Here is a 13,546-nt window from a genome sequence, read left to right on the forward strand (position 1 = left end):
TATTTCACCACCTTTATTTTTGTCTTTCTTGAACAGCCTTCAATATCTGTATTGCAATCATGACTACTATTCAACTATGTTTATCATCCCTATAATATCTGGTTTCACTTTCTGCACCAGTAGTTCTAGTTCTTGTCACCCAGGCTCTTTGCGCTTGTGAACAAACATCTTACTTGTTGCTTCCTGGCTTGACCCACATTAAGAAGGACCAGTCTCCTAGTCACTGCTGTTCTGTTTGCCATTGCTGTGTCCTTTCTTGATTCCCCCCCCCCCCCCGCAATGTTAAAAATCAAGCATGGAAATCCCATGAGCATCTCCCCCGAGTTTCTAGTTCAAAGCTCTTTCAGTCAGTTGTGCCAATCTCCATCCCAAGTGTCTATTTCTCTGCCTACTCAAGTGAGTCCATCCCATGAGAATAATCCTCCCTGCATGATTGCCTCCCAATGGGCAAAGATTCAAAAGTCCGCCTGAAAGCACCTCTGCTAAGCCATCTGATCATCGTCATAACCTTGTCTCACCTTCAATCTCCTGCTCTAGGGAGGGAAAGAATCCCACTATCATCTCCCACAACTTGCCGTAGTACCAATCTAGCTGTAACATTTGTTCCCTCATAAAAGATAATCAGTGGATTCTTTCTTGCTCCCCTTCAGATCTCTTCAGCCTTTGCTCCTGGCAGACACTCATTCTTCTGCTTTTCGGAACAGCTCTAGTGACAGGCCTCTCTCTTTTTCTTGGTAGGCAATCAGCAGTCGTGTAGACCTGCCATTTCCTAATGTTAGTACAATTCTCTGGCCTCTCTTTCTGGCTGCAAGTCCTCTTGTTTTTTATTCTTCCTTGCAATCTTCTGCAGGCCATCCTCTCTCCTCTGAAATTTTCATTGGCTCTTCCCCTCTGCTTATAGAAGGCTTAAAGAACCCAGCCCTCTTTTTCCCCTTCATTATCCAACTCCGCAGACCTGTTCCTTCACTAGGCACTCTCTTCCTCTGCCTGCTTCCTATAGTCACATGATTCCACTGCCCACTTTCCTCACTTAACAGTCTCCCCTCAGAGTTCTTCAGTCTAGCTTGCTTCTGCAAGTTTTAACTTTTCCTGTCTGCCTCCCCTTGCTTTTGCTCTATCATCTATGCAAATTCCCTTCGAAATTCAGCCAGTTTCCACCTACATCTCCAAACCTCAGGTCTTCTCTTCCATCAGGAGGCATTTCATACAAAGCTCCTTTCATGTACTGCAAGATTATGTACAGCTCCCTCTCCCCCCCACATGTACATCCAGTCATCTTCATTTTCCATTCTATTGCTTGACTTACTATCACTGCTGCCTCCGCATCTGTCATAGCCTTCCCACCTAAAGTTCCATCAGCCAAAAAAGAAAAGCAAAATCCCACACACTCCCTCCTCCAAACTCCCACGCAATCAAATCTCTCCTAGTTAGAAGTCTGTTTGCTGGTGTCAAAGGCAAAAATGAGGCAGCATTTAGCAAGTTAATAGACTCGTGATAAAACTCACCAGCAACTGATGGCGACACAAAGATCCATTTTATCCTGTTTGGGCGAGAGGGGAAGCAACAAGGGTTTCTAGCCTCCTCTGCTGGGAGATCTTCAGAAAAGCCACCTCATCCAGTGTCTAAAGTGTAAGTTTTCAGCAAGGTTCAAATATGCTCACGTGCTCTGCTGTGTTCCACTCCTGTATGAGTAGGAGATATTCTTTTTTTTTTCCCCCCCTCACTGGCAGGCACCAAAATTAACTGTCCATAGAGAGCTGTGCTATGGACTCCTCCCTCTTTTCTCCTCTATTTTAAGAAAGTTGACATTTCCGGTATTATTACGCAATCCATACTCTAGATGATATTCCTCTTTCGAAAGAGGAATGCGAATGAGGGAAATAAAAAATGCACATGAAGCACTGATTTACAAATCTCGTGCTTCATTTGTATAATCTCTTCTGCTCGCTTTTTTTGGAAGTTTGAAACAAAACCCTTTTTTGAAAGAACCCCATGCGCCTCATTTTTTCAGGAACAAGGGTTCTTTTGAAAAAGGGTTGTACTTTTGAAAAGAACCCTGTCTAGAATTTTTTTTTCAAAAAAATCTTTTCCAAAGAGATCAGAAGAGATTAAGCAAATGAAGCATGAGATTTGTAAATCACTGCTTTTATTTGCATTTTCAATTCCCCTCATTTCTATTCCTCTTTCGAAAGAGGAATGTAGTCTAGATGCACCTAAATGAGCACCTCATGGGTGAGAGCTAGCTAGTTCCCACTTCTAAGCTCTTGTTGCAGGCTCTCTGCAAATTGAATCATACAACTGGCAAGTAACCAATGCCATTTCACCTTTTTTTTTGACACCTTAGATTCTGGAATATATGGCAGGGAGGAAAGGTGCCACATATTGTATGTCATGCACATCCCTTCATTTCAAACTGTGAGGGGTCTGTTTAGTGTGACAAGGTCCCAGCCCTGCACTGGTAGGTGCACGCAGGTGGATTTTTTAGCCTCAGAGATTCCTAAGTGACCCACTTTCATCAAGGCCCATAGGGGAGGTGGGAAGGGGGCTAGCCCAGTCTCTGTTGCCTCTTTAGGCATGGTGGAAACAGTTTGACCTCTTCTCCCCTCAGATACATCCCCTCTACTGATTGCGGGAACAGGGGGCAGTGTGAAACTCAGTCAAACCCTTTTCTCAATCCCCTCCTGAACTCTGACCTCAGCGCTCCCTTTCCTGTGGCTTGGTGTTTTTAATACTCAGTCCTTTGACTGCACTTGTTCCCCTCTACGGGAGACTGACTGGAGGGAGAGCTTTTAAACAGCATGAGTGGGGCCTTGGTTGGTTCTAGGGCTATATTAGCCTAATGGCCTCAACAGATTCTTTGCAGGTTCATTGGAGTCATGTATCTTGATCAGTACAAAGTAGCCTTTGTTTGGCTACCCAGGGAACAGGGACTGACTCGTTCTGAGACTGACATATTTCCCTTGCACTACTTTTATACATGTCTGGTCTGAGTCCATCGCATTAGAAATGACTAGAAGCATGAGCACAGGATTCTGGCAAATGGTGCCTACTCTGAGCAATCTGTACAGACAGCAGTTTAGATATAGCTGAAACAGAAGAAATGTCTGTAAATCACTGCCTTAGCAAAAAGCTGCTCTGGGCTTAATGGAAGACCTCCATGTTAATCATCTTCCTGTAGCACTCATACACGCTGTGAGCATCTAGGACAGCGCTACTCAACACGTAAGCCATGTGTGGCCCATGCCCTGTTTGCTTGTGGCCCGTGGATGGGAGCCAAAACAAAAAAGTAGTCAAAATACTGGTCTTCTGTAGTGATTCCTCACTACATTGCTTTTTATACATTTTAGTAGTTACATTCCTGGAGTGTCAGTGCTCATTAAAAGTGCTGTCATATGGGTGGAAATTGGCTCAATATTGCATTTTATTAATATCAGCAGAATTGACTTAAATGGGGCCTGCATATTGTATAGTTTTGCCTTCATCTCTGTATTTGTGCCCATCAGCGTGAAAGATGCTATTTGCATATACATGCAACCACACTTAAGTTGTGGCCCTCGGCATGTGCTGTGAGTATCACTGTGGCCCCTGGGGCTTCCAAAGTTGAGTAGCTCTGGCCTCGGACCTCAAGCAGCCAAGAAAATTTCCAAGCTCCACCTCCCCTCTCTCAATAGTCAAGTTATAGCCTCTTCCCAACTCTTCTAAAGCTAAGTTTAAATCTAGGTAATTCACATCATGTGTAAGTTCCATAACACTAACACAGCCTTTCTAACCTTAAATGGATAACATGACAGGAGTGGAGTTGTTTTTTCCTCAAGGGATCCCTAAAGGGATGTCAGAATCCTGGCACTGACCATTTACTCACACACTAGCCCCATCACTCTGTTGTCACTTCAAACACTAATAGAATTCAGGAGTATTTTTGGGTCATTTTATTTTTAAAGTTGTGTTTTTGTACAAAAATGTGCATTTTATTTAAACACCACCATGAAAACCGGTAACAGAACAAGTTCAGTGACTTCCTATTTCCCCATCTTATGAAAAGATTTAGTGAAAGTAACAAATGCTAAAGAAAAGAGGAAGTACATTTGCCTGCTTCAAGCCCAGCCAAAAACCACAGTAATCAAACAAAATACTTTCTGCCCCTCAAACTCTATCTGCCCTACCAAGAGAACAGGGAGCACATGTCTCATCCTGCTTGCTGAAGTCCTTTCTTCCCCCCACTCTACCACTTTCTCTCGATCAGTTCAACTGGGTCCCCTAGGAGAGAGCTCTCTGCCAACCACTCCAATGGGAAAGGGGCTTGGCTCATTCACTGGCAGAGGCTACCTCCCCCCTCCAACAAAATCAAGGTATTTCATGAGTCCTATGTTTACCTGTAGCTGCTGGTTTTCAAATGGGAGCCGTTCCCAAAGTCATAGAAAACTGCAGCTCTCACTTCCCCAACCAGCAGGGGCCACAGAAGCACCATCATTGTGGCACAACTGAGCAGGGATGGATACAACCCACAGGCAAAGCTGACCTGTCCCACCCCTACAGCTTGAGTGAATTTAACAGCTCACCCACTAGGGAAGCAGTGCTACATTGGAACATACAGGCTTGGCCTGTATTCCTCACTACATTGCTTTTTATGTAACTGCCAGAGAGTTACCTGGAGTCAGCATTGGGTACAGCACTGCTCTCACAAAGGTGTTCCCTTCTTAAAATTTAAGTCTAGACTATTTCACAGCAAAGCAATTTCCGTACTAACTTACACCATTGTTTCTTAGCAGGACATAGTAAGGATCACTACTTTAAAGACTCTCTAGCCACACTCTACTTAGGGAAAGCTTGCAACAGAAATCACGTGACACTGCTGTCTTTAGGTACCTGCCTTTGACCTGGGAGTCTGTTTCATTTTCAGGTTCTTGCTCAGCAGCATGTCATGATATTTGGCTTCCCAGCAACAAGAGGGGTGGTTTAAAGAGAGACTATTTTCCTTGTCCCTTTTCAATACAAAAGAGTCATTGACCCCATTCTTCAGCACCACCTCCCCCGTTTAATTCAACAAAGGTTATTTGGTAACTGCTCTTTGTGGTAGCTGAAAGAAATTGACCTGAACTGTTCAGGAAAAGGAAAGATTGCAAGCTGGCTGTGGCTTGCTCCAGCCCTGCTCAAGATCTGGTTAGAGTGAAGCGATCCCTGCAGTGATTACACTGGGCAGAGGGAGAAGGCGGGCAGCGAATGCTTTGCTTGTGTCACAGCGCAGAAGCGAAGAAAGCAGAAAGTGCATTTAAATAATTAAAAAATCCAGTGTCTCACAGACTGAATAAACTTTTGAGGGAACACACAGAAGTGTGCCCCCTAATTTTAGCTGTTTCTACGTCATGATCCCCACCCCAAGTTTCTCCCTAGACCTTACTAAGGGAACTCCCAGGCCTGGAATGCTGGAGAAGCATTATTTTCATCTCATAGCCACGCAGAACTCTGAATAAATACTATTCTCCCCTGCTGCACAGCAGTCCGCTTAAGCCCATCACAGCTTTACATTCAGAGGATGTGCCCTTGGGCCAGCGCTGCTCTGAAATGGGGGATTCTGGATAGCAGGGGGTGACATAGCAGCTGTGGAAAAAGCAAATAGTTTAAAGAAAACCTAAGAGGGGGACTGTGAAAGGAGAAGAGGTTAGGTAACACCTGGTTACGTGAGGGGAGGGAGCAGAGAGAAAAGGACAGATGTCTAAAGCCTGATCACATTGGTAGCAAATGGTCATCCCGTTCTTCTGATTCCTCTCCCAACTGGTCATCACCCACACCACGATATGCAGCTGGGGCATTCTGGGGCTTAGACCGACAGACGAAATCACAACCATCCTGCAAAAACAAGTTGTTGTACTGGGATCAGATTACATGCAACTACGGTTGCCAACTCTCTAATCACATAAAATCAAACATGTATACCCTGCCCCTGCCTGCTCTATCCTCTCCCCCTCCCCATGGCTTGGAATTTCTGGTGCAGGAGAAGGGTTAAGATGTGTGGGCTCTGGGAGAGAGTTTGGGTGAGGAGAGGACTCCAGGCTGGGGTTAGGACTTGAAATGTAAAATCCCAGTGGCGCTTACCATGGTTCCTAAGAAGTGGCTGCTAGGTCCCTGCAACCCCAGGGCACAGGGAGGTGCCATACACTGCCCTTGTGTCTGCAGCCACCACCCCCACAGCTCCTGTTGGTCACAGTTCCGTCAACGGGAGCTGTGGATCCAGCACTTGTGGGTGGGGCGGGGGAGGTTGGGGGGGGAGGGAAGGGGAAGGAAGGAAAGAGTATGTGTGCAGAGCCTTCCTGTGTCTAGGAGCCATAAGGACCTGGCAGCTGCTTTTGGGAACCATGCAGAGACAAGAGAGGTATGGAGCTGGCCTTAGCTCTGGGCCCCAACTGCACCGCTGATCGGACTTTTAATGGCCTGATCAGCACTGCTGACCACAGCCACCAGGGGCCCTTTTCAACTGGATGTTTCAGTTGAAAGCTGGAGCCGGGCAGCCTTACATGCCACAGAGGATGCGAATAACAGCCCCCATGTTTCTTCTGTTCTGTTCTTTTATTGCACCTACCACTGAAGTATTTGAGAGATTCCAGAACTTGAACTACTGGGAGAGAATTCTAGGAAGACAGAGTGGAAATTTCTCTATTAACATTTGGTCAGGACTCTGAAGTTACTCTCTCCCTGTGTTTAAAGCACCATAAGATCTTGAACTGCTATGCCTGGGCAGAGTGGGTGCGTGTGGAAGCAGGATCCCAGAGTGGAGATGGGGAGGGGAGGAAGACACAGAGTCCTGAAATGGTGGGGATCAGGAACAAGGAGAGGGAAATAGGGGGCACAGCAAGCACTGCTTTATGTAGCTACTGCAGGGTACTTTTCCCAGCATCACCGCCATTATGAAGCATTGAAGCCAGCACTGACTCAAAGGGGAAAATTCCCCTCAAATGAGTCATCTGCTTCCTGTTGCACCAATATCCTTGAAGGGCCTTGCATCTATGGACTAAGGCTCTGAGTGTGGGGAAGCTGCCATATAGCTTGTGCCTTATAGCTGGGATGGACTGGGGAACTACACTGATTTTCACTTACCGCCATCAAGTTGCCCAGATCCTGCCAGAAGGTAAAATGGGGGAACTGCTCCATGCCTTTTGCTCCCACTACCAGGCGCTGGTAGAGGAATCCCCCAATTATATAAACTGCAACCAGCGAAGCAAACCTGGAGGAGAATATTGATACACAAGTGAGAGGAAGCTGAAGGCAACCTCTCTTCAGCTAACTGTCTGCCTCCAATTGGGATTGGAGCCAACAGCTCAGGGTGATTCCAAAAATGGGGCTGTAAATAGAAGCATCTGCAGAAAAGATTACCGGGTTGTGTGTTGACCAGCACACAAACCCATCCCCAGTACAGCCTAAAGGAAGAGCTGCCTCGTGGTTAACACAGGAGACTGGGGGTTAGGACTCCTGGGTTCTATTCCCAGCTCTGCTACTGATTTGCCATGTGATCCTGGGCAAGTCTCTTTGCCAAGTGAAGAAGCTGAGACACAGACAGAACTGAGGAAAGGCTAATGTTTCCTGCTCTGACAGGAGTATTCTGAGGCTTAATGATTGCCAAGGTTTTGGGGAGCGTTGGATGAAAAGCCTGACTGAAATACAGAGTAATATCCAGCTCTGGCTACAGACACACAAAACGGGCCAGTTATCTGTTCTGCTAGGTCACGTGCTATGTTCCTAACAAGTTACAAAGGCCTGGAACTGGGATTCAAGAACTGACAGGTTCTTGCAGGAACTCACATTATGAGCAGGATTGACCCGATGCTGAGGTGGGAATCCTCAGGTGGGCAGGCCAACTTGCTGTCCATCTCAAAGAGGTACAAACAGTCCTGCTCCTTTTCCCGCTCTTCTGATAGTAAGGTAAAGCCGTCCTGGGTCGGAGTAGAGTAGGAAAGAGCAAATATATGGTAGACTAAACATAAAATATGTCCTGCTACTTGCACAGATGCTCCCAGCTAAGCAAAAGGTTTCTGTAATCCACCCACTCTGGAATTCTTGCACAATGCTGATGCTTCCAGCTAAGCCCAGCCTGGCCTGCCCCTCTAGAACTCTTCCCCCAAACCATCCCATTTCAGCCACTTTTAAAATAAACCATCTATCGTCTCCTGCTAGCTGTCTGCTAAGTTAGTCAAAAGGCAGCACAACCATTACTGGTGCAGACCCAATACTCACTAAACAGAACAAGTAAAACCTTCTGGCTGCTCCACAGCCTCTCCACCCACAGTGACCCCTCTCCCCCAGTCTTTGTTATAGTAACTCCTGCCTCAGCCACGCACTCCCTTCTTCATCCTCTATATATGGCCCCATAGACCACTCACTGCTAGAGTCTTCCGGTTGCAAGAGATCATTATCATGGCCTTCCTCTTCTCACCATGGCAATGGCTGCCATACGAATCCCCCCCCTTATAAATCAGCATGATCCAATCACCTGCCAAGAGGAAAACAAAGGGGGCTGCAGGTCAGGAGCGAGGTGGACTGGCAGAGCTGGATAGGAAGGTTGAGGGGAGTCTTACTTCCATTGAAGACCTGTGTCTCATTGATTCTTCCCACCACAGTTTGCTTTTGATCCTTTAAATTGATCTGTACCAGGCCTGATTGAGGCATAGACTTGCTGACCTCTCCGCACACCTTAAACCTGTAGGTATATTTCTCCTCTGGATTTGAGCTCACATTCTTCTCAAAACTGCACAGAGGGTACAGAAAACATACAGCTGCTGATTGAGTCTCATGATGTTATTAGCCCTTTCGCATTCCAAAATAACCTTGCCACACTGCATCCATTCCTAAGTTCCACTTATGGCTTAAGTTAGTCAGAGGCCTGGCCTTTTAGGTAAGCTTACTTGCTCCTTATCTCTCCATTAGTGGGACCTCTGGAAACTGAGTTCCTTTGATGACCCCAAAAGGAAGGACAGCGTGAACAGAAGCAATGCAAATTCCTCCATTACCATCTTACTCTCATGGCCAAAGGAGCCTAGGGAAAAGGGAATCTGTCACTATGGCCCATTCAGTCCTCAGAGTGACAGAAGAGACTACCACAAAAAAGAGCCCGTTAGTGCTGATTTTGTTGGCGATTCTATAGTAAGGGCTCCTTCCTACCAGGAAAGAACAAGAACTATCAAGTTTGTCTCACCCAAGCTAATTAGAACCACTATCCAATTCTTCACTGCCCCCATGAGCCATTTCTTTTCTCCTAATCTGGGACTGACTGGCTCTGGGGGCCAGGGCTGGGGTACACTACTCAGTGCTTCCCCTCCCACCAGGACTATTAGGAGAGGCAAGTCCTGTCCCGCCTCTCAGCCGACCAGCAGTTGGGCAGGGAAGGTGTCTCCTCCTAGATGCAAAAGAGGGGTTCGCTGCCTAACCCTAACCCTAACCCTTGGAGCTGCAATACTGGCTGCAGCGTTCAGCTGGAAGGCAGCACAGGTGAGGGGGTGGAGCAGGCCCTGGGGGCACCAAGGCCAGGGCTAGTGCTGGGGGCTCTAAAGGAGTGGGGAGCTCTAAGAGGCAGGGAGCTGACACTGGGGGGCATTGGGGGCTGGGGCTTTTGGCAGACAAGTACCATTTTATTTGCATAATAATATGCAAATACAATTATATCAGTCTGCCAAAAGTCTGTGAATGAGTTTGCCACTCCATAATATAAAACCACTGGACTGGACAGTATCCATATCTCAGGCCCTGCAGTGGACCAGAGGGTTTTCATGCACTGTACCTCATGGCACTTAGGGGTTCCAGCTTCTTCAGCAAGGCCTGTTCTCTTTTCGACTCAGTGGCCTTGTCCCCAACCAGGTCGCAGTGCTTCTCTTCCTGATCTGCCATTGCAATTGTGGCCAGGACCACAAGGATTAGAAGTGCAGCCCAGGTACAATAGCGAGACGGGAACATTCTGGATATATGCCATTGCAGAGAAACAGACAGGCACAACAATTACCACTGAAACACCTGATTCCCACCCCAACACTCAAACATAGTGTTCAAAACACAGTGATTGGCCACTTCTTCATTCATGGCTGCAAAGAGGAGGAGCTGAGGCACAGGAACTTCTCAGAGATCCTCAGGAGACTCCAAAGCCCAACCTTGAGTACCCACAAAACCACTGGCCCAATCTGTAATTCTTCCTTGACTTTACATTGGGGTGGTAAGATCTTGCTGCCAAACACATCAACTGGTGCTCACTTGGTTCAAAAGAAACTGAGCATGCTTTCAGCTAGTCAGCTACAGAAATTAGGACCAGTTTCAGACATAAGCCACTATTTATTGCACCCCAAAAGGAGCATCTGTCATCAGAGGCAGGTTTGGTATCATTCAAACTGATTGTGTTTGCTGCTCCTGTGCAGACAACTTCTGGGGGACAGTGACTAGGATTAGTCAGGCTCTATTTCAAGCTCCTTAACCCTAATAATTGTATTAATTTATGTTGCCTAGCTCCTTTCCACTGAAGATCGGAAAGTGTTTTACAAGCACCAAGTTTTACAAGGTCAGGATTGCCATCCATGAGATACAGGGGGGGAAACGGAGGTACAGAGGTGGTGTGTGTAAAGTCATATAAGCCAGTAGCTGAGCTAGGAATAAAACCCAAAAGCTCAGGTTTCCAGTGCTGGGTCTTAATCATAAAGCAGCTTTTGATCATTTTGCTATTTGCTCAGAGAAACAAATGATGATCTTGCCGCTCAATAACAGCCACACAGTCGAGTTCCCTTCCCCACCACAATTCCCAATGAAGATCCTGATGTTGACAAATCAATTAATACACTAACCTAAAATTGTGTCAAAATAACTTCTTTGTGGCTTTGTAGTTCTGGCCTTAACAGCCTATTGACTAATGGAGTTACCTGAGAGTTAACAGTGAAAGTCACACTAAATAATTCAGTTACAAGGGCTACAATTAAGAGACTGTCTACATTGGAGGTGGACATTCCAGTTTGAAGAGACATACATGTGCTGGTTCTAATTCAGCTAGTGCACTAAAAATAAAGTGTAGATGTGGGGTGCTACTGAGAGCAGGGGGAGTGGCTAGTTGCCCAAGGATGTATTTAAGGTCTTGGACAGGACATACTTAGCAGCTGGCTCCCTGCCTATCTCCCCTATCAGGGGAAGGGTGGCAGATCAGAACCAGTACATGCAGGAAGCCAGCTTTGAAGATGGCTCCGGGCATGTACCCACTCTTGCCTGTCTCTCTATCAAAGGCAGCAGCGGGAGAGAGGGTCACAGGCAGCTAGCTTTGTGGGAGCCTGAGTGATACTGAGACAGGGCAAGAAATTGTTATGATTAACCGATAAGCCCAGGTTTATCAGTTAATCATGTTAACGACTACATGCTAATATAGTGCTGGAAACCTCCCGAAAAACCACGTAAACCTCCTTTTTTTTAAGAGCGGGTTTTCCCCCCCCCAAAATCGCGTCCCAACTACTTTCACTTTCAAAAGTCCCACTTTCAAAAACACGATCAGAAGATATGCAAATTCCATGCTAATTTGCATATCTCCTTTTGGAAAAAAAAAATCTAGTCTAGACTTGCCCTTAGTGTAACTACAGCCTCACCCAAGGAGTAAGTCTAGCCCAAGAACTGAAGCTGAACACTAAACTTTAATTCAGTTCCTCTTGTCCCCATGACACTGTTCACTTCCTTTCTGTGTCCCCTTTTGCTTTAAAATTAGTTTCCATTTTTGCCTTAAATGTAAAGCCAAAAGGCCAGAGCCACTCATGACTATTAAAGATTGCATGATATTTTTTTTCCAAAGAAGGGGAACTAGCTACAGTGTTCCGGTCAAATTCCAATTTGGATTATAATCCCCTCTCCTTACATTTCCCCTAAAGATTTAACTAGATATGGGGTTCTGATTTCTTCTGGACCCAGCCCTCAAAGTTTTGTTTTCTGTTGCCATGTGGCTATTAAGCTGCTGTGAACCTTGGAGACTGCTGCATTTCAGTGACTGGATGGTTCTATTGTAGAAGGACTAAAAAGCATAGGATTCATCCAAAAATCTAGATTCTGGAGTCTTCAGTGACCCTGCGTTCTCCTCTCAACAGTTCCTTTCCTTTTATAAATCTCTCCCATCTCTTTCTTTTATTCCAAGTCAGGAGACCACAAGGATGGTTCTACAGGGTCACTCATTTTTTAAATTACAGACTAACATGGCTACCCCCTCTGAGACTTCTTCCCTCCCTATTCATCATATACTCACACGGGTGTGGGCAGATAGGATTTGGCTGCCCCAGGTTTTCAGACCCCCCCAGAACAGGACTCTTTACAATAGGTACTTAGCAATACTTTGACATAGCAGACGACCAGCATTTACTGTAAGCTGTGTGCTTGTGCAGCCACGTGGAATTTCAGATGCCCCCCAGCAGATTAGCAGAGTGCCCACAGATTTGTTTCTACTGGTGGTGCACAGTCACACACTTCTTGGTGCATATAAAAGTTATTCTGCACATGGATAGCAAAGATGAAAGGGAACATTGCAGAAGGCCCAAAGGCCCGTCACATCACCAACCACAAACTAGCAACCCATTTACAGCTGCAAGAAAGTACAGATCAGCTGGATCTGCCGGATGTGGGGGAGCCCCATGAGCCCTTGGGAGCCCCCCCAGTCACACCCCCCCAGATGCTGGAAACAGATCGGGGGAAAGAGAGAAACTCACCTGACACTGGGAGAGCGGGGCGGGGGGCCACGAAGGATCTGCGAGGCCGCACGTCACGCCGCCGTTACCCACCTGCAGCGCCCCCCCGCTCTGGCCCTGCCTCCCGCGGTGCCAGCCCGGCGCTGCCCGCGCCACGTGCGCCCACCCGGCCTCTACCTAATACATTATTAACAAGGGCTCATGAATATTCAGCATGCATAAATGAATAGCTAATAGGACGCTCGCCAACCGGGGCGGGCGCCCGTTCCCCGGGGTGAGTATCAGACGGGGAAGGTCTCGCCACCGCCACCGTCCCCTCCCGCCAGCCTCCCTCAGTCCCACCCGCTGATCCGGAAGCAGGAAGTGGACAAGGGGCGGGCGCTAGGCAACAACGACTGGCCTAAAGCCCCGCCCAGATTAATTTCCCTATAGACTGGCACACGTGTCCCCCCACGGGTAACTGTTGCCCAATGAGAAGTGGCGATAGCGGGCGTCTGCTCCCCGAGGCTCTCCTCATCCAATTAACGGTGACGATTCCACAGCAAGCACGAACCTCTCTAGACTAATTCGTCCAATGGGCTCTGACAATTTGCCTGGAAGGCTCCGCCTACCACCTCATCTCGTCCAATGAACAGTGCAAGTCAAACATTGACAAGCCCCAATGAGCGATGACAGCTCAGAAGGGCGCCCACCCCGCAAAATGCTCTCGTCCAATGGCAGCGCAGCTCTGGTCCCCGAACAACCCCACTCTCCGACCCCTCCCGAGGGTGGCTCACGGGATCCTCACGCGCTACTCACTCATGTGCTTATCTCCCCGCCGCCGCCACCACCCGCGCGGTGTCTGCTGGGAGTTGTAGTCCTGAGAACCCAGC

General features: G+C 47.3%; 1 protein-coding gene across 1 annotated transcript; it reads right to left on the reverse strand.

The window, feature by feature from the left end:
• Positions 1–3,914: 3,914 nt before the first annotated feature.
• Positions 3,915–13,034, reverse strand: M6PR (mannose-6-phosphate receptor, cation dependent). Its single transcript, XM_006116395.5, has 7 exons — positions 12,696–13,034; positions 9,767–9,940; positions 8,568–8,737; positions 8,373–8,482; positions 7,795–7,925; positions 7,093–7,219; positions 3,915–5,847 (listed from the first exon to the last, which is right to left on the reverse strand). The coding sequence occupies exons 2-7, from the start codon at positions 9,937–9,939 to the stop codon at positions 5,725–5,727; spliced, it is 834 nt and encodes a 277-aa protein (XP_006116457.1). The 5' UTR covers position 9,940; positions 12,696–13,034; the 3' UTR covers positions 3,915–5,724.
• Between the last annotated feature and the right edge of the window lie 512 nt (positions 13,035–13,546).

This window comes from Pelodiscus sinensis, chromosome 1 (assembly GCF_052426305.1).
Source record: "Pelodiscus sinensis isolate ZL-2025 chromosome 1, ASM5242630v1, whole genome shotgun sequence".
NCBI classification, from domain to species: Eukaryota; Metazoa; Chordata; order Testudines; family Trionychidae; genus Pelodiscus; species Pelodiscus sinensis.